Consider the following 24,433-nt stretch of genomic DNA (forward strand, 5'->3'; position numbering starts at 1 on the left):
CAGAACAAAAACTGAGAAAGAATTTCAGACATAAACAGGGCTAACCAATGCTGCCTAATTAGTAAGGGCCAAAAATGAGACATCAATACTTCTCCAAGATTAGCCATTTAAAACCCAAACCCATTTGTCCATCCATCCATCCATCCATTCTCTATACACCGCTTTATCCTCACTAGTGTCACGGGAGGTGCTGGAGCCTATCCTAGCTGACTCGGGCGAAGGCAGGGGACACCCTGGACAGGTTGCCAGTCTGTCACAGGGCTACATATACAGACAAACAATCATTCTCACATTCACACCTACGGGCAATTTAGAATAATCAATTAACCTCAGCATATTTTTGGACTGTTTGAGGAAGCCGGAGTACCCGGAGAAAACCCACGCATGCACAGGGAGAACATGCAAACTCCATGCAGAAAGATCCCAGGCCTAGCCCGGGATTTGAACCAGGGATCTTCTTGCTGCAAGGCAAAAGTGCTAACCACTACTTCAATGTGCAGCCCCAAACCCATTTAGCAGAACCAAATTTGATATTACATCAAAATCATTTCATTCTACATTCATTTAAAAATTCTCCAAAAATAAACCGTTAGCTCTAACCAGATTCTATAAAAAATGAAAAATTCTGTGATCCTCAGCGCAACCGTGAAGGCACTAGTGACTCAGCTGTGAATGAAAGCTGTTGACAAAAATTCTGTGACTTTTTCTGATGAACGAACAAGACAGAAAGAAACAAACTTAAACAATGAACAAAATGAAGCATGCCTCAAAAACTGCATGAGGTTGTCAGCAACCTTATGCAGTTGTCAGCAAGTTATTTTAGAAGATACATTCAGCATGGTGAAACACCTTTTTAGGGCTGATGGACAGAGTAGTCCAAAAAACAGGAGTTTAGAAGGAAGAAAAGTAAAAATGTAAATAGGCCTACTGGAATAGTCTATTTATAGCATGTAAACAGGCTATTTTTTTCATTGTTGGCAACATATGAGAGCACTTGGAAAAATGTTGTACATGTTGATTACAAGTTCTCACTACTTCTAGCTATGGTTGCATTGTTTCCATAGAAGTGCAGGACTTCATATTGCAGCGACAACTGATCCCACAAAAAGTCTAGAAACTTCTTCAAGTTCAAAGAGTTAAAATTGTATAACTTTTCTTTAGAAAGAGCCTGAAGGGCGTAGCATTTTTTCTTTTTCCACAATAGCCTTATCTACGTGAGTTACGTTACTAACGCTGTGGGTTATACGGTCAGTGGGCGTAACACATGAGAGAGAATGGCGTAAAGTGGGATGCTTACGGTGGAAAAAATTTTTTATCAGGACTGGTATGTTTGTCAGTTTAACGACCTAACGATCTGTCTGTTAAAACATGGTGGAAAAAGGTTTGCGTCGGGATGAAGGCAGTAACCGGAATAACAGGCACTGTATGTTTTACTGGGTGAACCTCAACAAGACGACATGGTCATCAATACTCCCCGCCACATGTGATGTCTATGAGTCTATATCCAAAATAGTGATCAAGGGCCATAACTCTGTTAAATATTATCGCACAGGTCTCATTTTTGAACTTGATAAAGGTGTCCATGGTGTGAAGCTACACACTAAATTTCATAATCTTAGCTGTAATAGTTTCCGAGAAAAGCTGTCCCCTTCATGACGGACACACGGACGGAAGGACGGACGGACAGACGCACGGAAGCACGGACGGACGGACGGAGGCCAAACCTATATCCCCCTTTTCCACTTCGTGGAGGCGGGGGATAATAAAGACGTGTTGAGTTGAAACCGCCGTACTAGTCTTGAAGCCCTTCCAGAGGGGAATCACAGAGCTACAGAAGATGGCTTCATGAAGGTCTACTAGGTCTACTAGTAAGAAAGAAAACAAAGTGGAATAAAAGCGGGGACCTCGTGGTCCAACAGAGGAGCAGGAGGCTGCGTTCGCTGAGCTAGGACTGACTCCCTACCAGTTAGAAGCCGTTCGCAAAGCATGTACTAACAAAGCTACATCGAAAGCATGTACTGGCAAAAGCCTTATAGAACAGAGCGGGTTGAGAGAGCATCCAGTCCTCATGATGCTCGCGCCTGTCACATCAAAGAGAGGAGACAGTCTCGGGGCTTTGGTTGATCTAGCATCTGATACTAATTATATCACGCTCCATGCTGCAGAAAGACTCGGCCTGACTGGTGAACCAATTTCACATGTTGTGTATGGTGTCGGCAAAATGAAAGCGAAGGTTTACACAAAGAGATATCTTGTCACAATAAAGGTGTGGACTCCACGGGGGACACTGAAGCTCCATGAGATGATCTGCTACGGGATGGAGGACATCGCTAAAGTTGGCCGAGTAGTAACATCAGAGCGCCTGGAACAGTTCTTTCCTGAAGTTAAGTCGGGAGAACTGGCCCGCCCAAAGAAAATTGACCTGCAAATCAGTGCTCAAGAAGGCCGGTTGGCTCCACAAAGACTTCAAAGGGTTGGTGACTTGGTGCTGTGGGACGGTCCTCTCGGCAAGATCGTGAGTGGTGTGCACCCAGACCTCTTTGAGGAAGTGCATGTTACTGCATTGCACTCTAAGACACACTTCGCACACTCCATGAAGTTGGTAGCCGTCAAAGTGGAGGAACACTTCGTAGAGGAGAATGGAAGTCACTTAGAACAAAGCAGCAAAGAGGTAGTCCGAGCAAGAGCACTGTGCAATAAGGAGATTTTTGAGTGGCTAAAATGGGATAGCATTGGAGCGGCCTGTAACCCTGCCTGTGGAGGGTGCTACTGTGGGAAATGTCCACCAGGAGGGAAGGAAATGTCTCTGGCTGATGAGAAGGAGTTGGAGATAAGAGCAGGCCTGACCTTCAGGGAGAGTGATACTCACAGCGATCAGTCACACTGGGACGCAAAATACCCGTGGAAGGAAGACCCAGCAACCCTTCCAAACAACCGAAAGGCTGCGGAGGCAACGTTCTTGAGAACAGAGAAGCGACTCATGAAAGATCCTGAGTGGAAAGAGGCATACATTTAACAAGTCCACGAGATGGTAGAAAGAGGTGCTGCTATTAAACCCACCAAGGACGTGATGAACAGATGGGGAGGTGCTGTGTGGTGGGTGAGTCACTTAACCGCACCAAACCCCCACTCGGCGAACACGCCGATCCGCATCGTCTAGAACAGCAGTCAGGAGTTCCGAGGTGTGAGCATGAACAGCATCTTACGTAAAGGCCCAGACTTCCTCAATCCCATTAGAGCCATACTCCTCAGATTCCAGGAAAGTGAACACGCTGCTATTGGAGACATCACCAAGATGTACAATTCAGTGTGGTTAGAGGAGCAAGAAGTCCATGTGAACAGATTCCTGTGGAGAGATTCACCGGAAGATGAAATTGAGGACTACGCTATTGTGAGAGTGCATATGGGAGACAAACCAGCTGGGTGCATAGCACAAGTAGCCATGCAGGAGACTGCTAAATTGCCCCAGTTTGCTGACATGGAGGAGGAAAGGAGAGTCATTGAAGAGGACTCCTACGTCGATGACCTCCTCACATCTCATAATGACCCACAGCGTCTAGACAAGGTCCTAGGAGGAGTGGAGGAGATACTGAAGGTTGGGGGGTTTTACCTCAAACCCTGGATCCGGTCCGGTCAGAGTGAGATGTGTGTTGAGAAGAAGTCCAAGCCAGTGACCCTGATGCTCCCCAATCAGCTAGGGGAGGAAGACAATAAAGCTCTGGGCGTTGGCTACCTCGTTCAGGAGGACAAACTCTTTGTGATGGTATCCATCAATTTCTCCAAGAGAAAGAAAAAAATGAGGACCGAGGTTGATCTCACAGAAGAAGCGGTGGAAGCAAAGACACCTAATCCATTGACCCTGCGTGTCCTGCTGAGCCAGATCGCTGGACTGTATGACCCAATCGGTCTAGCAACACTGGTCAAGCAGAAAGGAGTGATTCTAGTGAGAAGGGCCTGAGTAGTGTGAAATTCCACAGAAGCCTCACACCTTCGGGTTGGAAGAGTAAGCCTTGGGGGATTACATTCTCTGATGGCAGTTGTGAGTCCTACGGTGCTGTTCTGTACCTGCGATGGGAGACTACGGATGGTGTGGTCATCCGATTAGTAGAGTCAAAGGCTAAGTTAACCCCCGTAGACCAAAAAGGTGACGCAATCAAGGCGGAGATTTGTGGAGCTGTCTTTGCCATGCGCCTGAAGGGATACATCTTGAAGCATGGACGGCTAGATGTGGAAAAGTGGTACCACTTCATTGACAGTCAGACAGTGTTGGGTGCTATCCAGAGGGAGAGTTACGGATTCCAGACATTCTTTGTATCAGAGAAATACAAAAGGCTGGACCCATAACTGACTGGTGGTGGATCCCGGGTGATATCAACATCGCTGACCTAGTCAGAAGGGGGTGTTCTCCTGAACTACTAGACGAGAACGCTGTGTGGCAGAAGGGTCCTGAATTCCTATCTGGTCCAGTTGATGGTTGGCCCATGAAGTCAGCCTCAGAAGTAGCAGCTGAAGCTAGAGTAGCGGTGGGCAAACTACAAAGAAAGGCCTTTTCAGCGGTTCTCACCAGAGCTCAGGCAAAGGGGTCACTCAACACTACCAATCTGTGTGGGGAAAGCACAGAACCTGCAAATGAAAGTAGCGGAGCTCCAATATCTTCAGTAGATGAACTTAAATCATCCTCAGTTCAGAGAAAGGAGACGCTGTGGGGAGCAGCACTTATAGATCAGGTAGATCCGGCAAGGTACAGCTCCCTCGCTAGACTCTGTGGAGTAGTCAGTTATGTCCGTAGAGCTGTGAAGAAGTTCTTAGCCTGCATAGGGAGAGCCCCTACACCTGCAAAGTCGGAGGCAGTGCTGACTGTAAGTGAACTTGAAAGTGCATTCCAAAACTTGTGTCTAGCAGCCCAGAAAAGAGTTACATTTCCGGTGACGACACTGGATAGACTTGTTGTCAGGAGGGATGACGTTACCTGGCTCCTGCTGTACTACGGTAGAGTCCAGGCTGCCGTGCAGGGAGAAACCAGTGTTCTCTTGATTCCCTGCACTGCATGGCTTAGCACCCTTCTTACACGTGAGGCCCACGAAGCTAACCATGAAGGCTCTTCGGCCTTTACATCGTGAGGGACTCTGTGATACGGAGAACACAGATGAAAGTCTGGGGTGTGGTGTTCAGCTGTATGGCGTCAAGAGCGGTATATGCAGACATTGTGGAAGACCTGTCGACAGAAGTGTTCCTGAAAGTGTACCAGCGCTTCACAGCACTCAGAGGTCATCCACGAAAGCTCTGGTCAGATCAAGGGACCAATTTTGTGGGTGCTTGACCACTATTGCAGGAGCTTCATGATTATTTAGACAGCATAGACAAACACACGATTCGAAAGAAAGCTACAGCTGCGGGGACTGAATGGATGTGAGTGTTCCACCCAGCCGACTCACCCCACCGAAATGGGGCAGCTGAAGCCGCAGTTCGTGTCCTCAAAAGAGCATTAAGCAGCATCGGTGAAGGAGGTAACCTGACATCACTGGAGTTTCAAACCCTCCTCTTCCTCGCTGCCAACCTGTCAAACGAGAGACCAATTGGCACTAAGACCCAGGTACAGGACGAGACTGTGGAGGTCATCACTCCAAATTCCCTTCTACTCGGCCGTGCAGGGCCCAGTGGAGACACCAGAGGGTTCGAGTACCCAGCTTACCCTTATGTGCGTCTGAGAGCAATCCAAATACAGGTTGACAAGTTCTGGAAGCGGTGGAGCCAACTGGCAGGACCAGACCTCTTTGTCTGGCAGAAGTGGCACACAACCGCTAGAAACATCACCGCGGGAGAACTGGTATGGCTATGGTATGTGAAGGTGAAAACATGCCAAAGCCACCCAGAGGAGATAAATTACTGCCATAGGAATAAAATTCTAAGGTATTAAATTAGAAAAACAGCTGTGTGGTGTCTGAACCTTCAGTCTGCACCTCCATATTTCCTGAAGCAGCATGCCCACAAAGATTGCGTGCAGTAAGACTTTAACAATTCCAAAAAGGTGGATCCATTTGGAATCAAATCGCTGCATTTAACAAGAAAACAACACTTGTCACTTACCAGCACTCTGTTCTCCAGCTTGTCACCTTTAACCTCCAGCTGGACTTTGCGCCTCAGGGTCAGCTTCACCTTCCGACCAACCGCCTCGCGCACGCTCTCTGCAAAACATAAGTGGCGTCAAGAACAAAGACAAATGAGAATGAACACCACAACAGCAGGAGGGATCCAATTACAACATATTACACAATGCGTACAGGACTTTCAGATGTTTGATTGCCTGCAGTCACAATCACTGGTGTTCCTGAAGCTTTTTGCAAGCTGTGCCACAAACAGAACTAGTCATCACACCTTATATGCCAGTAAGTTAATTAAACTGGAAATGAAACCCAGTGCAGCCATTGTAAACAACCCCTTATTTAAGGGTTTGTAAGTGCTTGTCTTTTTATTTTTGCCAACTTACTATGTTGGAGTGTACTGTCTACTCCTTCTTCGTTCCTCAGCATTGGAATAAAATGCAAACAGTGTAAATCAATGAAGAATCTGGTTCAATCGTTTTTGAGAATTTGTGAAATTGTACAGTGACTTAACAAAATCTACTCAGTGAGGCCGCTGTTTCTTGAAAAAAAAAAATCCCTTGTGATATTTTCTGAATAAAAAATATTTAGGGTTAGATACAAGGTACAATCAAAAAGTCAAAAGGGCCAGAATGCTGTATAGTATGGCGCTATTCGCATCGAGACTAGTCTTTCACACATCTATATGACCGTATGCTGGTACACATCTGCAATTTTAGCATGGACCTCAAACTATAGCACAGAGCAAACATCCCATTGCAAGTCAAACTGACACAAGCTTCAAGTCCAGGGTCATCAGCGGTGATGGCAATTGGGTCTACAGCTACGACCCACAGACCAAACAGAAATTTTCACAGTAAAAGAGTTGGTCAGCAGTCACATAAAGATCATGCTTGTTGTCTTGTTTGACATTCACGGGGTTGTGTAGCAGTAATTAACCAGAACATTTGGGAATATTTTAACCTGAACTGTGTCATAAGGGTATGCAGGTAAAATATTTGTGCCATTTGTCTGATCACACTATCCATCCATCCATTCTCCATACACCGCTTTATCCTCACTAGTGTCACGGGGGGTGCTGGAGCCTATCCCAGCTGACTCGGGCGAAGGCAGGGGACACCCCGGACAGGTTGCCAGCCTGTCGCAGGGCTACATATACAGACAAACAATCACTCTCGCATTCACACCTACAGACAATTTAGAGTAACCAATTAACCTCAGCATGTTTTTGGACAGTGGAAGGAAGACTGAGTGCCCGGAGAAAGCCCATGCATGCACAGGGAGAACATGCAAACTCCATGCAGAAAGATCCCAGTCCCAGGCCGGGATTTGAACCGGGGATCTTCTTGCTGCAAGGGGAAAGTGCTAACCACTACTCCAATGTGCAGCCCCCTGATCACACTATTAGACATTAAATTATTCTGCCCATAACAGTGCCATTTCATTTTCACCAAAATAAAATTCAATTCGAGGGGTCTATGTTTTGACACAGTGGACGAAATTCAGTGACCAAGGTTGGCAGGAGCACTGAATCACCAAACAAACAGATGGTGGTCCAATTTAAACCAGATATGTTTTTTAATTAACCGTAGTGCTAATTTGGATTTGCAAACTCATTTTTGTGAAACACATACAGGACGGATACATTTATTTCTACTTTAGTTGTTGGTACATCAACATGCATGATTCTACTAGTTATTATCTATGTATTTAACTCTACAATACAGAGAAAATAACAGAAATTTGTTCAAAACATCAGAATATTTATAAAAACATTTCATTGTGCAGTTTTGATTTTCAGGACGTTTCCCAGTAACATATTCTCCATCACACCTCTCTCTGTCTAATTACACATTCTAAACAAAGTGTCAAAAGCATAGTCTGCTGTTTACTGTGTACTTTACATTTTACAACCTTTTGTGCTGCATTGTGGGGGATTTCCTTCCATTTTATTAAAAAATGAGCACTAATCTTTATGCATTTCTCCTCAAATCGTTTGGTGTTCATTCATCCATCCATCCATTCTCTATACACCGTTTTATCCTCATTAGGGTCGCGGGGGGGTGCTGGAGCATAACCCAGCTGACTCGGGCGAAGGCAGGGGACACCCTGGACAGGTCGGTGTTCATTCAGTTATGTGCAAAAAGTTTAGTAGAGGTAATGTGAATTTTGACATATTTTGTTTTACTTTTATTGCACTGAAATCCAGGGTTTTGATTCAGGAGAATGAAAAGCTAGGAAGATTAAAGAAATGTTGAAAAAAAACGAGAGGAAGGTAAAGACGATGGTGTAATGTGGTTAAAATAGAGGGAAAATAGTATGAGAGTGTGTTGTGTGTTCAGAGCAAAGACTATAAATGAGCAGTGGTCCCGCCTTCATGACTTCATGGTGTCCTCCTCCTCTCTGCGACCAGACAAATGATGAGGTCATGAGGAGGATGAAAACATTACAGCATGAAGCAGCGTGGAGGCTGATCAGAAACACATGGGCTTCTCCCTCCGTCCAGCTTGCTCACAGAAAAACCCAGCACTTCCAAGAAGCCTAATCAGTTTACAGTAACAACCTGTGACATGTTTAATATAAAGGATTATCTGCTTTCACTCTCCAAAGAAAGGCTAATTCTCAAAACTGTTTCCATTTTCTATAAATGCATCAAACATTCAAACAATATTATACTTTTACGGCTGTTTTCTTTTCCATCATTAATGGGGAAAGTAAGAAGAATTTCAACTTATATCGACTTAAATTGGACAAAAGGTGTTTGGAATGGTAACCTACCAATTTAGGTGGTTCTGAAACAACCATTACAAACAGAGAGTAGCTACTTATAAACTAATCGTTGACTACTTTAATATTTGATTAGTCAGCTCAAGTGATTATTAAAGAGTAAGAAAGTCAATTCTATGACACGTCTAGCGAGAAACCTGACCAAAACTAAGTTGTGATATTTCATGAAAATCACTTTATTCTAAATTCTTCAAGCAAAATTTTCAGAAAAATCATGTATTTCCTCTATCTTCTGCAAGAAACAAACAAACAAAAAAATCGCCTCCTCAGAAAAACACAAAACTGCTTCGCCAATACCGACTTGTCTACGAAAGAGAGTTATGTGGCAAAAATTCAAGGACTTTTCAGCTGACTTGCAGGCTGTGTGTACACAGAGCATATTACAAATTTGTTATAATGCACAGGCAGACATTTTTGAGTTCTCTCTACTTCAATGCCACTTCTGACCATCCTCATTTTTCATTAGCTTCTGTGCGCACAAACGACAGACCTGATAAGCTCTTTTTTTTTTTTTTTTTAGATTTTAATTGCTGATGATGAGCAGCATCAGGTCAGTCTGTTCTGTTAAAACCAACAGCAGGCCTGGTAACAAAAAGCCCCATTCATTCAGTCCAGTGACATACAGTGTGAGATTGGGCAGCAGACACCAGAGACAGAGAGCACGGGGTTGTGAGTCAGCTTCACCATGCTGTATTGGGCTTGTTTTGATAGCTCATAGAAATGCCTACTATATCTGAATGTATGAGTTCAACTCTGGTTTGCACTTTAAATTTTGATTTTAAAAATCGCATGTGGTGAAAATTAATGTTTACTGTTTTGTTTGACTGAACAATCTGGTGTTGCAAAAGAAAAGCTGTGAGAACATAAAGAAGTTTATTTCTGCCATTCCTCTAGTCTCTCTCAACTAGATGGCCTCCCAGTTTTATAAGTCAGTCAGAATTTTAGTCACTCTCTCTGGAAGAACCGAAGGAACAACATTAGGATATAAAATCTGCATAATTCTGCTCCTTCACTGCCGACTGCTTCCAGGTGAGCTATTCAGAATGAGTAGCTGCTTCATGGTCCACCAGGTTAATTTACTTTTTGGAGCAGCTTCTGAGAAAACTCTAAACTGTCTCAGCCACAAGCAAAACACACGAAATGTTCCACTGCTGGCTACAAGAGAGAACACAAGTGTCTTCATGCACTCCTAGCATCTGAGGAACTGAACATCCCGTGGATTAGTTTAATTTTGTCCCCACAACAATCATAAAATATTTGTTAGCCTGTTGTGTGGCTAATGTGTCTACCATTACCAGTGGCATTGATTATATGCCCACAGGTCAGAGATCTGTAGAAACTGTAAAGCAGAAGGACATTCAGAGATAGTGGAAATTTCAGAAGTAACTGCATCTTCATATTGCCTGTTGTGCTTCATACCCACTTAAGGTCAATTGGTTTACTTCTCTCCTGCTCTCTGTGCTCACATACACTGCATTTAATTACAGCTGAATTAATTTACATATTTCTCTCTTCTGGATGTCACAGAACTAAATGAAATAGTGATTGAAGCACAGTCTACTAAGACAACATATTAACCAGCTGTCACTTCAGAGTAATTTCCAAAATGCTACTCTGCACCAATAAAATACAGACTTTATAATAGTAACATCATCTGACACAGTTACTGTAGAAATTAGTTCAATTCACCGTCTATGCTGGGAGTTTGACAATGCTTCCATGCATAGGATCACTCAGAAACGAAGTTAAAAGCAAAAAAAGTCCTAAGCTCACACACTCATTCACATCCTTGTAAGATAATGACAAACACAGAGGTCGTCTTCTTCCTGAAGTGGGCGTGGCAGACGTTCCTCAGCTGTATTTAAAGCTAGAGATGCATTAACAGCCCATTTAGAACTGAACCAGGAGTTATTCAGTTATGGTGAAATCAACCATCTTTGTCTGATTTTGAACTAAATAATTGAAAGGCACTTTTTGGGCACACGTGAGACTTCCATTAATTCGCCGAAAAGGGGCATCTTCAAGACGTTTCATCCACTACTTCTTGACACTCCTGACTCACTGATGTTTATATCGTATGTGCAGTGAAATCCTCAGTCAAGACAATGAGCCAAACTATGGAGGTGTCAGATCCAATAAATATCCGCCTCCAAAAGTCAATGTAGGTCAAAGTCCAGTTTTACTTGTCCAGACATCAGAGTTTTAGCTTTAAGTCAACAGTTTGGCCTACTCTCTGGGCCAAAATTGCTGCCATTTACAGTTCTTTTTGACACTCAGTCACCTAGGGCAGTGTGTGTTGATAATATCTCACAATCCAAAGGAATTTCACAGGACACACCCCTCTGCCAAAGCTTTTTCTCTCCCCCACTTCAGATAAGGAAGTGGCAGAGGAGAAACTCTCAGGTAGCCAGTCAAACCCTCAGGGCATGAAAATCACTTCTTTTTTTCGCCATCTTTTTATTTTAACAGGACAGAAAACATATTTTATAAAAAGTAACTGTTACTCCAGTTAATCAAAGGAAAAATTAGCAGTTGTCTTCCAATATACTAATAATACTTTGATTGCATGCATTTTATTAAGATTTATTTAAGTGTTTGCCTTCAGTTCTATCACTTGAGCATTTCTATAATATTTTGATAAGAAAATATAGTGAATTAAAGATGACTTTGTGGGAAAATCTGTTAACCCCATACACTATGTTGGCATCCTGTTGTGATTAATAAGTGAGTTCTACAGATTTGTGTGGTTAAATCTGTTTAACTCTAGTTCCAGGTACTATTTTAGCATCTCGAAAGTCACCTGTCGTGATTTAATAGGGAGTTTGACAGATTTGTGTAGTTAAATCTGTTAAATTTTTGCTCCGTGTACTGTACATTTGTGTCCTGTGATACCTCGTGCGGAAAGTTATTAGTGAATTTAGAATTGTATTTTTTATAGGCGTCCATCGTGCAAGTAGCTAAAATTTGAAGGACTTTAGTTTTACTTGAGATACAGCTACAAAACAGTTTCGCTAGCTTGGAAGAATGGAGAAGAACATAAAACGATGTAGAAGAAGAAGAAGATAAAAAAAAGAAGTAGTAGTAGAAGACGAAGTCGTTAGTTAGCGACTGAACAACAACTTACCCAAAAGTTCGTTGGGAATGTCCGTTTTTTCCTCCGACATTTCTTCTTTTTCCACCACCACCACGGAGGTAAACACCGAAGACGAGTCCGCCGGTAAGGGCAGCTGGAGCGGCTAAAGCAGAGACGAGGAGCGGCTGGAGGGTGGAGGGTAGAGAGAGAGCCACAAACCGGCTGGGGAAGGAGACAAAAACACGGCCAAGGTGTAGTCCCGTTTTTTGTGCTTTTTTTTCCTGCGGTTTACCTGTCGACACCCTGCTGCTTTACCTAACTGTTACTGTCAACATCCATACCTACATGTCTGCACACCCACTCACACACCGCAGTGTGTGGAGGACGGCAGGAGGCTAAACAAGTGATTCGAGGTGGGTTCAGTCGGAGATACGGATCCAAAAAGTGACAACGAGCCCAGTCCTTCACTCAGTCACACTCCACTGATCCCTCCTTTCCTCCAGTTGTCCACAAGGTTCCTTATGCTGGTTGAAAAGAAAAACGGCACAACTGTGACACCTGGTGGCCTTTCACGTGTGGCAAATTGCTAACCCTTAAATCCATCCAAAGTCACTCATGAGGTAGGATTTAGGCAGAATCAACCTTTAAACATATCAGGGTCATTTCAGAATTGGAGGACATTTTAGGCTTCGACATTTTTGAACAACAAACCTTCTCCTTTACAATTTTCTGTTATATATTCAAAGTACTTTTAAAACTGTAAGTTGTTTATCAAATAGTACAGTTTGAGTGGAATGAACCCTTAAAACCATGACTGATTGGTTAGAAAGTTATGTTTGGGTGGAATACACATTTACAACAAGAATATTTTGGACAAAAGTGCTATTTGAGGGCTGTAAACCTCTACAACTTTATGTACATGGACAGAAAATACTATTTTGGTTTCAATAAGAGTTAGAAAGTTGTGATGGATGAAAAAAATCTTGGGCAGAAAGTAGTATTTGTGTAGAGTTAACTTTTAAAACTTTAGTACATGGACAGTAAGTACTGTTTGGGTTGAATAAAATCTTAAAGTTATAACTTGTCAGTTTAGAGAAACTATTTTGGTGGAAGAACCCAGACAGAAAGTGCTATTTAGGGATGAATAAACTGTCAGTTGCTTGTCAGAAAGTACTGTTTGGATAGAATAAAACTTTAAAACCCTAACTTAGTACTGTCTGGGTTAAGTAGCCTTTTAAAATCATAACTCATTAGTTAGAAAGTTGTGTTTGGGTAGCATAAACCTTTAAAACAACAATAATACAAACATACTATTTTGTACTTGGGTTGAATTTTGGGATGAATAAAACTTAAAAACCATAACTTGAAATAAACCAGACAAAAAGGGATTTTTTTAGGATGGAAAATTTTTGAAAACCATAAAATGTTTGTCAGAAAGTACTACTACTCAAATAAAACTTTAAAATAGTTCAAAACTACTTTTCTAATGCATTTAAATGAACACAAATTTTTTATACACAGGATTGACCTTCTTATTGTAATACTACCTTTGTCTTTAATCTCCATTTACACTGCTTTTATTTATATTGTTTGCAGTTCTTTTTACTCAGTTTGGATTAATCTCTGGTCATTTTGCATCTTTTTGTGGTCATTTTGTGTGTCACTGATTTGGGAGAAATATCTAATTACTATTTTCCCACCAGCTATTGTCATGCTCTTTGATTTGTTGTAGGGTTGCTTCCTGTTTTATTTAGAAAAGATGCCCATCCTTGTGTGTCTCTGGCTGTTTTACTTCCCCCGTTTATGTGTTTACTTCCTCTTTTGATTGCACCCATGAGTTTCACCTATGTCTAGTCTCTTTAATCACTGTCATGTCTTCCCTGTCTTTTGTCAGTTCGCCCTGTCTGCTTTCCTCAGGTCCACCCACTTGTTACCTGCCCGGTTTTCTTCATCAGATTCTGATTTGTGCATTTCATTTTTGAAAAATTCTGTTCATCTAATCTGCCTGCCAGTATTTTCTGTGACTGTTCAGCCCCTGTGTATTTTGGGACTTTGTTTCTTTGAATTACCATTTTCTTTATGGACTTTTCTTCTCCCTGGATCAACAGCAGCCTTCCACTTATTCTCCTGCAATGTCCAAGTAAGTTTATTTTTTTTCTTTTTTAAAGAAATGGGTCTCCCTAGAGAGACATTGTGGTTTGATCTTAAGTATATTTTATTAAAATCAAGTTTCTGTTTCATATTCTCTGTGTAACAGCATTGCCTCATCAAAATCCTAACCGACGCATAAGGAGGACGGTATGAAACTGTAAAACTTTTGACACAACAGCTCTATCCAAAATCATAGCTACAATTTTGCTAATCATTTTTAAGCAAATGTATGTACATTATCAATCGCTTTTGAAACGGCCCAAAATTCTGGACCAGGGTTTCTTTGACTCCCTAAATCCCCATTTGGTTATCCTTCCCAACACAGTACGCTTTGAATACTAATCTGTCTGATATAGGATCTCAAAAAGCCAACAAGAGAAACATGGTTCTGCATCTAGTTGTGATCAGTTTCTGTAGTCCGCTTTTAGTCTTTTTTTTTTTTGCATTTGTCTCTGGTTGTTTTACATCTTTTGTTGTTGCTTTTTCAGTCTTTTTCTGGTTTTATAGACAGAATTATCTGCCACTAGAAAGGGAAATTGAATTGCACAGTTGAGATTGTTTAACTTGAATAATTGCATTAAAACAACACTTTATTAAAGTAATCTAAAATTGAATTTACATTATTTATTGATTGATTTAGAATTTTAAAAATTAAATATGGAAGTGAATTCTGATTCAGGTTTTAGAATTTAAGTTTCAAATAAAACCATAAAGAAAATCTTAGTGTAATTAGATCGTCCACACAAATGACAGTTAAATCCCTGATTTTGTTATTTTAAAACTCAGAAAGTGTTCTTTAAGTCTTGTTGGGTTATTGGATTTGAAAATATGCTTTACAACTGCAAAAAGTCAACACTTAATAGGAAATGTACTGAGGAATTCCATATATTAAGGTGTAAAGTCAAAATAGAAATGGAGGAGCTAATTTAGGATCCTGGAATTATTCTGTTATATTATTGTGACCCAAAAATAAAACCTGAGCTATTTATGATATATTATTATGTATAATAGATATGGAGATAGATTTCTGCTGGTTGTGACAATGTGAGATTCAGTACACCCTCAGCTGTGTCTGTCAGGCAGAAGTCTGCACCATTGCATTGAGACAGGAAACCAGAGGAGCTGGTTAAGCAGCTCTCTCACTGACCACTGCCGTCTTGATTGTTGCTATAGCAGTGACGAATAATTATGACTTTTGCTGTAACACTTGTGTTAAATGAGTGTTTTGCTGACTCCATGCAGTGGGTGTGTATACAGTGATAATTCTGCTGGCACAACACCGACGGTGACTTCCTTGGGCAGTTCAGAATCGGAAATACATTATTGATCCCTGACAAGACATATTTGCATACAATACAAATTATATAAAGATATACACAAGTACAAAAATATGAACTAAAAATACACGACCGTTCAAAAGTTTGGGGTCACTTCGTCCTTATTTTTGACAGAAAAGCATTTTTAAAAAAAATGAAGACAACATTAAATTAATCAGAAATACAGTCCAGACATTTTTAAAGTTTTTCTCCATTGCTTTGGTACATTTCTCGAATCATCCTTGACACTTGCAAAACAGTAAGTGCATTTCTCAAAAAAATTCGTACAAACAACAAAACACCATGGATTACCTGCAAAAGCCAGTTTCTTACTTAAAATCCTTAGTTCATCTCAATGAACATATCAGTGCTATCAGAATGACAAGTCCTTGTGTCATTGTGTATAGGTAAGACAGTGAAATTGCTTTGTCATGTTGTTATAACAGTGTACTCTGGAGGGATGTTCTGATGTAAATTATGGCCAAAGTTTTGATAGCTATTGTAAAGTATAAGTTACACCTTAGTGTATGTGAGAGATTGATTGCAAGAGATTGGACAAGATTCACATTAAATTTTTTCTTTTTGTCTTGTAATTTGTTCACAGACCATGTCATTGTGATACAGAAAGGAAAACAGCGCTGCAGAGCCATAGACTATATATAAAGTGGACGTAGCATTTGGCTCCAAAATTGAAGCCCACCCGGAAGTGTCAAAAACTTGCAATATCACGCCGTCCGCTAGGGTTGGCTCCAAAAAGCTTTTGCTCCATAGACCCCAATTCATTTTTGGAAAAAATAAAATTTGATAGACTGATTTTCTACAGCTCAGGATTTTTTTTCCGTTAGTTTTCATGGTCAAAATGAGAGATCAGGTGGTCGATCTTAAAATAAATTAATACTGAATTTTAAATAAAACGTGAAAGTTGGCAGAGCCAGGGGGCGTGGCTATACTTGATAGACAGCAACAGAAGCCTCTGCGATCATGTGGCATTCCACATGAAATATTTATGATTGATATGAAAATCACATAAAAAAAATTTACCATTAGAGTATGTGTCTTACAAAGACTTTTGTTTTTTCAGATCTTGATGTGCTCAAGCACAGTATGTCCAGGAAATTTTTGAGGTGAAATGATTTGTTCTGTAATTTCTAGGTATGTTTATTCTATTAAATTCAGAAGTTCAGTGGGCACAATTCAGCCCTTGCAAGTTATCTAAAAAATCCATCCATCCTCTATACACCGCTTTATTCTCACTAGGGTCGCGGGGGTGCTGGAGCCTATCCCAGCTGACTCGGGCGAAGGCAGGGGACACCCTGGACAGGTCGCCAGTCTGTCGCAGGGCTACATATACAGACAAACAATCACACCTATGGACAAATTAGAATGATCAATTAACCTCAGCATATTTTTGGACTGTGGGAAGAAGCCGGAGTGCCACGCATGCACAGGGAGAACATGCAAACTCCATGCAGAAAGATCACAGGCCCACCCTGGGATTTGAACCAGGGATCTTCATGCTGCAAGGCAAAAGTGCTAACCACTATGCCAGTGAGCAGCCCTATCAAAAAAAAAAAAATGTGGAAGTTATTTTTCCAACTCCAGTTGTACATACCAGCATAAATATGCACACTATATATGCATAACAAGTAATGTTCAGATTTGTGACTACCAAAAATGGAAGTCCCCACCATGTAGGGAGCTTGGAAAAAAAATTTCAAGTGTCTGTGATATCCAGAAGCAGAGATATAAGCATTTTAAAACCTAAAAATTCCCGGCGAGGATTGGGGGGAGGGCATTTTGGCCTGAATTATTAAAATCTGAAAATGCTATAACTCAAAAACTACTGGAAGTAGATGCCTGTAATTTTGCACATAATTTTTTTTTATCATAATCTCCCACCACTATCTTCCAAAGCCAAATTGAAAATGGTGCTGCAACCCCCATCTGTGAATTCAGATGGAATTTGTCACAAGTAGTTTTTAGAATTTCAATTCTGATCTGAAAAACAATATTGTGGCAAATGACTATTCTAGCTGGAAACGGCTGATTTTTAATGGAATATCTTCATTGGGGTTCAGAGGAACATTTCCAGCAACCATCACTCCTGTGTTATAATGGCACATTGTGTTAGCTAACTGTTGAAAGGCTAATTGATGATTTGAAAACCCTTGTACAATTGTGCTAGCACATAAATAAAAGTGTGAGTTTTCATGGAAAACATGAAATTGTCTGGGTGACCCCAAACTTTTGAACGGTAGTACATGAACATAAGTAGAAATATCTGACCTAAAGTGTCAACATGAGTAGAAAAATACATTCTAAAAATAGAAACATAAATAGAAACAGTATATGCATAAACGTAAAATCGGCTTTTGCTAAGAAAATAAAGCATTATAACTGGTGTGTTATTACACAGAGGTAATAAATAGTGTGTTATTGCACAAAGATGTGTAGTTATTGCACATAAGAAGTGAAATGAACTGAGAAATCAGTCAACCAATTGCACTGAGACATAATAGGGTCCAATCTATTGACTTAGAGAGTGATTAGTTATACAGTTAAGGGAAAAATTCTACCATTTCTCAATCAAAAAATAAGAAAATTAGACCAGGCAACTTTTGTTAAACTTATGCCTGAGTGGTAAAAGATTCTTTTAAACCCAGGTGAGCATTTATGAAGCCTTTATCTTCTTTCTGAAATTGCAGCGTAATGAAATCTCACTGCTTTTTGCAACATCTCGATCAAAAATCACTGTGGTTCGATCTGTCAAATGCAGACTAATTTATCCCATGGTCTGTCATCAGTAATGGCTCCAGTATGGTCGGTCTATTATTATACCATACCAGCTCAGCACTGGTTTTTACTATACTTTACTCCAGAAAATGAACTGCAAAACACACTAAACAGACACCACAGCTCTTTAAAGTTCATTGTAATGATGTTTGTAATAATATTTGAGACTGTTGTTTACTACATAAAAATCTTTTAAATATGCAATGTAAGTTTTTGTCCAGAAGATGGCGATATAGACATTCATTTATAGAAATAGTGCACATATTGGTTCTCTGATCCTGTCACATGGGACCAAAAGTCATCTGACCTTATCTTTTACTTTATTCTTTTTCTTATTTGAATGTGTGTTTACATACAGATGGTACTTTTTTCTAAATCTGCAGAAAAATAAAATGGAAAGTTTTAGGTGTTATTACAAAAAGTAAATTTAAAAGAAATGTTTATTAAATTGTGTCTGAAGGGAACCGATCTGTCCAAATTATTGAAACACCAGCTGACTTAAACAGCTGTTTTTCTTTGACATGGATTCATGGCGATTCATGAAAACTTTTTTTATACTGTAAATGTATAGAAATCTAAAATTTTCAACCTTGTGTGACACTTTTTCTCCTTTTACTTCCCCCTGAAACTCATACTATATCAAATTCAAGCCTCTAAGGCACAAGGACATAACTGGTAGGCTATTTGAATACACATGCTGCAGAGAGGACATTATGAAATCATTGGCCAGGTGATAAGGAGCTTGTGTGTTCTTCTCACAGTCATCTACATATTTTGTTCTTAACATAGCTTTTGCATTACAAGCCATCTGTGACATTTACGTAATATGAATATGAATGTTTCTCCCCGCTGATGAGTTCAAACAAACAATTTTGCTTCCCACCTGACTCTCACTGACTTAGGTTTTTATTTCACACTTTCAGATAGTCTGTGAAGTATTGGTTTTGACCATTTCAGTTACTGATAATTCATGCCATATCCCCAAAGGTGTCACACATGGTTAGAATTTGTCACTGTTAATATTGTTGATGGTCTTGACTGGTGTCCGTTTATTCTCCATTGTGTCAGTCATGAAATTAAAAAATGGATGACTAAGCATGTTAGATAGTGTCTACGGGCACTTTCTGTTCCAGAAATATATGCTTGCATGCATTTTTTTGGTTAGTACAGTGTTTTGCTAAATAACAATGCAGAAAAGCAGCACGACTGGATTCTCTACTGGATTCTCCAGTATACCTGGACCAGAATACCTGGATTCTCTACTGGAAACTCATGGATTGCTACCTTTGGATTGGACATGAGTTGGTGCCCCAAGTGAAGGACTTTAAGTTACTGAAATCTTGTTCATGAGTGACGGGAAATGAAGCATGACATTGACAGAAGGAGCAACTTCAGCAGTACTGCAGACATTGTAGCAGAGTGTTGTGGTAAAGAGGGAGCTGAGCTAGAAGGCCATGTTCAAACCTTCTTTGACGATCTCGGACAAAATGACATTACGGATAGGAAACAAGTTTTCTCAGTTGAGTGAGGAGCTTAGGCATCCAGAGTGAGCTCAGAGTAGCCCTTCAAGCTCCTTCAAGTGAACAGGAGCTAGCTGAAGTTGTTCAGGAAAATGATTAGGGTGTCTTCTTGGCGTCTTTCTTTGGCATAGAGGAGGCTCTATTGTAGACCCTGAACTTGCTGGAGGGATTACATCTTACCTTCCTGGAAAATGATGCTCTGGACTCTGGAATTCCCTACTTAGCATACAACAACCCAACCTTGGATAAGCAGAATAAAATGGATGGAATGGAGAGATATTTTGCTTTTGGTGAACAAAGTTTTGGAGATACATGCATAAAATGAGGAGGAAGGAGAAAGGTATGACCCACATCAGACAGTAAGGAATCGAACTGGGGACATTGTAGTTAAAAAAAAAGATAAATAATTGTGATTGACATGAGCTATGAGACTGTTACTAAAATTTAAAAAAACAAAAGGTGTGAACTGCCACCTAGAAGGTAATTGAGGTGATTGTAGTCAGTGCATGTACCAGCCTGTTCCTTTTCTTTGAGAAAATTAACACACAAAATGAAGAAATTGTGGTGCACGCCTTAACCTTTGCCTGTTCCTCAGCCTTGGCAGAGTACTGCGCTCTCTGAGTGCTTTTCTTGTTTGCTTTGTGATTTTAAGCAACAGCTGACTGCATGCAGTATATCCTTAAAACTTCCAAGTATCTTCTGTTTTGCAGCATCTTATCAGTGAGTATATACTTAGTTTATTCACTGGTTAGGGTGAATTGAAGGTTTGCAGTGGAGATGCATTCACTGAAAATGTGTTGCTGACAATCGAGGTAAGAAAACAGATGTGGAATTATCTGCTTGGTAAAATATTTTCTTGAAATGTGGAACATCTTTTTCCTTGTTCTGCCAGTGGGAGTCATCAGGAAATTCCGTTGACGTGCTTTAGACTCATCCCTCAAGGTCAGTCTCTTTATTTCTTAGAGTAATCCTTTAAAGTGTGTTTTTAATCTGGAAAACTTTTCTCGTATGCTACTGCCAGAGGCTCCACTATACTCCTGGTTGCTGTAGACTTTGTTGCACCCCTTTCTTGCTTGGGTAAACCAATCATTGCTGGTTGAGGCATCACTTCCAGTGGATGGAAATGCTGCTTCAGACACCACATTTAAGACTCCAGCCTACATGAAGTTCAGACAGATTTACCTGCTGCTGATAGATTTTAAAAGTATCATGTGAACTCTTTGGCTTGATGATTGTTTTAGTGATGAGATCATAATATTTTACTTTGATCACTGAAAAGAGCATCTTCCTTTGCACTTTGCAGAAAGGCTCGAGTAGCTGTTACAGAGTATGTGACACTGAGAAGTATGGCTTCATTTACTATAAATGTTCAGTGGCCTGTGTGAACTTTAGAATGAGTTTACAGATGAATAAATCACTGTTTGCTCTCGTCATTGTAGCTTTAGTCAGAGTGCACCGAGGGGAAACTAATCCATCAACTTTGAAGTCTTCCAGAGTTATTTCAGTGAGTTTCACTTTGCCCTGGAAAGTGAATGTGTAAAAAAAACTATATGTGACCACAGGCTGTGGTCATCAGGAAAAGTTTCCCAGAATGATGCAGGTCATCAGCCATAACAGAAACAGGGAGTTGTTAACTGCTGAAGTTGTAGATAAGACCAGAGAAAACTGAGTGCAGCTGTTAACCAAATAACTGCATTTGAGGGTTTAGTCTCTTCTGAGTTGATTGGCCCTTGACAAAGAGGAAAGCCAGTCATTTGTCATGAGTTCACTGTTTTTGGTTGTACATAGGGCTAATTTCGACTCGCAGATACTAGAGTGCCCCTGGTTTGTATTTGTTCCCAGCCAGTCTGGAGGACGACAGACTGACGCTGCTATTGTAATGCGGTGACTACTTACTGATTATTCCTGCAAATGCTTGGCGTTACTTTAGTGAGACTGGCACAAATGTGTTTCATGATGAAAGTGAAAGTACTCTAAGCTGGTAGAAAATAATGTAATAGGGTTTTTTAAGTCATGAGGTAGCTGAGCAGGTGCACAAATGAAGAAAACAAGTCATTTTATGTGTTTGAAATCCAGCTGTGTTGCTGATCATCAACAGATTTTACGGAGCATTTTAGACTATGACCACTGATTTTTAAAAATCTCTAAAGTTCTGCTGCAGACATGTTGCAGCAGCTAGGAGATCTGGTACAGGTGCATCTCATTGTTAGAATATGGTTTGAACATTTGTGCATTATATATCCTTTTGTTGATCTTTGATCTTTTCAAATACTCTAATATTTTGAAATTGATTGGAGGGATTCATGAGCTGTAAGCTGTTATCATCAAAGTTATAACAAATAAAGGCTTGTAATATTTTTGTTCATGTGCAGTGAGTCTAGAATATATGCTATTTTCACTTTGAGCAATGTCTGATAAAAATATTTAACTTTCCACTATATTCTAATTATGTCAGATGCATCTATACCAGATCTCCAAGGTGCTGCAACATGTCTGATTTTGTGTTTATTTGGTTAAAAATGTGGGCTTTACACATTAAACACCATTTTATTTAGAAGTATGCAGCATCTCATTTGACCTAATACAGCTCTTAAAATAAATTGGATTCATCCACAAAGCAAGGATCGACAATTAGTTACTAACACAGCTGCCAAAATCAGCAGAGATGGACAAACCCCTCCCTACAGCTACATTTGTCGGCTTGGTAGAGCAGCCTCGTCACAAACCATCTAAGTTTTTATAATGATGCACTATCCACGCCTTGAAACAAAACAAATGTAAAGTAGATGAGAGGGAAGCCTGTGGGAAAAAGGCCAGAGCTTTGTCAGGTGTGGAGCTGTCTGTCTTTATGTCATTCTTCAGTATGTGGTCATACAGTTTGTCCTAAAGCAAAGGCCTCCAGTCCTGATCTTCCACTCTTCAGTTTAGCCTCAACAGCATATTTAAACCTGAGATTTATCTCATCATATTTTTTGGAATTATTGATTACGCCAGTTGGGTATCACAAAAATCATGCTCCTGTGTGTATGCCATTTTTTCTATTAAAGCTTTGGACCCCAAGGCTACTGGTGGATTTAAAAGTTGTGAAATCTCTTTTTTTTAACTTGTCGAAATTAGCCCTACAAACAAAAACAGTGAAAATAGAATCGTCAGATTTTCTGCTTAACCAAAAATGAACTAAATCGACACTTTAAATAATTATTCAACGTCTCGATTAAAAAAATCATTGAGAATTAAAAATTTGGTCCAAATATAATCTGTAAAAAAGTAAAAAAATAAAATAAAATCTGCTCCCCTTAGTGCAACCAACAGTCACATGACAAAAATTCAGAGACAGATATAGAAACAAACTGAAAATAGTACAATATCTAAGCTGAGTTAGACAACTATTAAAACAGGGAGACACAAGAAAAAATAGATTGCTGTTTGGCTTCTCTTAATAGGAGGTCTTTTAAATAATTCAGTCTGAGTGATTAAACCTCTCTGATGCTAGATGTTTATTTCCAGTAGTAAACAGTAAAATTTCACATCCTCTTATGTGAGAAACATTCTACATAGCAAGCATCTTGCATTTTAAATAATTAAGTAAGGGCAAATAATAAAATAGTCTTCCTGGTCTTATTGTTGTTCAGTATAAACTGCTACAAATGACTGTTTAGTTGCCACTGGGTGATCCTGAGAAGAAACCTGAGAACATGTGGATGATGAACTGCAGCTGATTCCCTCCTGTGGATATTTCTGAAACTGAATGCAGCACTGATTCATTTACCATCCATTTTATGCATATAATTACTGAGTTGTACTAAAACACGACAGGCAAGCTTGACATGAAGCACAAAGGTTTCATTTGACAGTTTGAAGCTGCTGTCATTGCGAAACCTTTCGAGTCTTGAGCTACTGTGAAACCAAGTTGACCAGTAACTGAACAAATAAGCTTTTCAGGAAGAAATGGTTGTGAAATAGAAAAGAAACTTTGCTAAACCTGTCTAATATGACTTTTTACAAGATTATCTGGTATTCATCATGTCTCACTCTCCAAATGTGTCTGACCAGACACGTCAGACTAGTCAGTCCTGCTGGTTCTGACATCCCAGTCCAGGTCAAACTGCCATCCCTGGATCTGATAAGGACCTCTACCCCGTGAGATCTGCCAACAGAAAAGTTCAACATGTGCAAACAGGCAAATGAGAGGCAGCTACTGTGTGCAGATGGATGATATTTAAGGAAATATTCAAATAGGAGCTCCGTGTATATCAGTAACTCCTGGGCTAATGTTTGATGCAGTCAGTTTGCATAAAACAGCACATTTCACAACAACTGCTATGCATAGAAGGAATATTGAACTTTCCTCAGGGAGGAATAAGGAATGTATTGTGAATCTACTTTAACTTGAAAGGGACAAATAGCAGATTTGGCCATGATGGAGAGTCTTTTGCTGAGGATGGGGATCTTAGATGGAGTAGATCAGTCTAGTGTTTTCCATTTACCAAGTCTTTTTAAGTATCTTTAGCTCCTTGAGTGTGTGTTCTCTTCGGCCTCTTCTCCTTGTCTTTAGTGTTTTTGTGTCTGAAAGTGCATCTTGTTTAAAAAGAAAAAATCCACTAGAGACGAATTACAGAATTCAGTGTGGCCTATTCTTGTGTGACAGCCATGGATGACCTTTCCCTTTTTGTAGCCTGTGTCTATTTTGAA

At 40.2% G+C, this 24,433-nt stretch overlaps 1 protein-coding gene and 1 long non-coding RNA gene across 2 annotated transcripts in view; one reads left to right on the forward strand and one right to left on the reverse strand.

The window, feature by feature from the left end:
- Positions 1 to 12,630, reverse strand: part of LOC110956762 (F-actin-uncapping protein LRRC16A) — a 57,470-nt gene extending 44,840 nt beyond the window's left edge. The window contains exons 1-2 of the mRNA XM_022202467.2: positions 12,013 to 12,630; positions 6,088 to 6,185 (exon numbers count right to left, since the gene is read on the reverse strand). Coding sequence (XP_022058159.2) covers positions 6,088 to 6,185; positions 12,013 to 12,052 — 138 coding nt within the window. The 5' untranslated portion in view covers positions 12,053 to 12,630. The remainder of the gene's footprint in view (positions 1 to 6,087; positions 6,186 to 12,012) is intronic.
- LOC110956776 (uncharacterized) overlaps positions 1 to 24,433 on the forward strand; it is a 53,926-nt gene that overhangs the window by 16,756 nt on the left and 12,737 nt on the right. The window lies entirely within an intron of this gene.

This window comes from Acanthochromis polyacanthus, chromosome 11 (assembly GCF_021347895.1).
Source record: "Acanthochromis polyacanthus isolate Apoly-LR-REF ecotype Palm Island chromosome 11, KAUST_Apoly_ChrSc, whole genome shotgun sequence".
In the NCBI taxonomy this organism is placed as follows: Eukaryota; Metazoa; Chordata; class Actinopteri; family Pomacentridae; genus Acanthochromis; species Acanthochromis polyacanthus.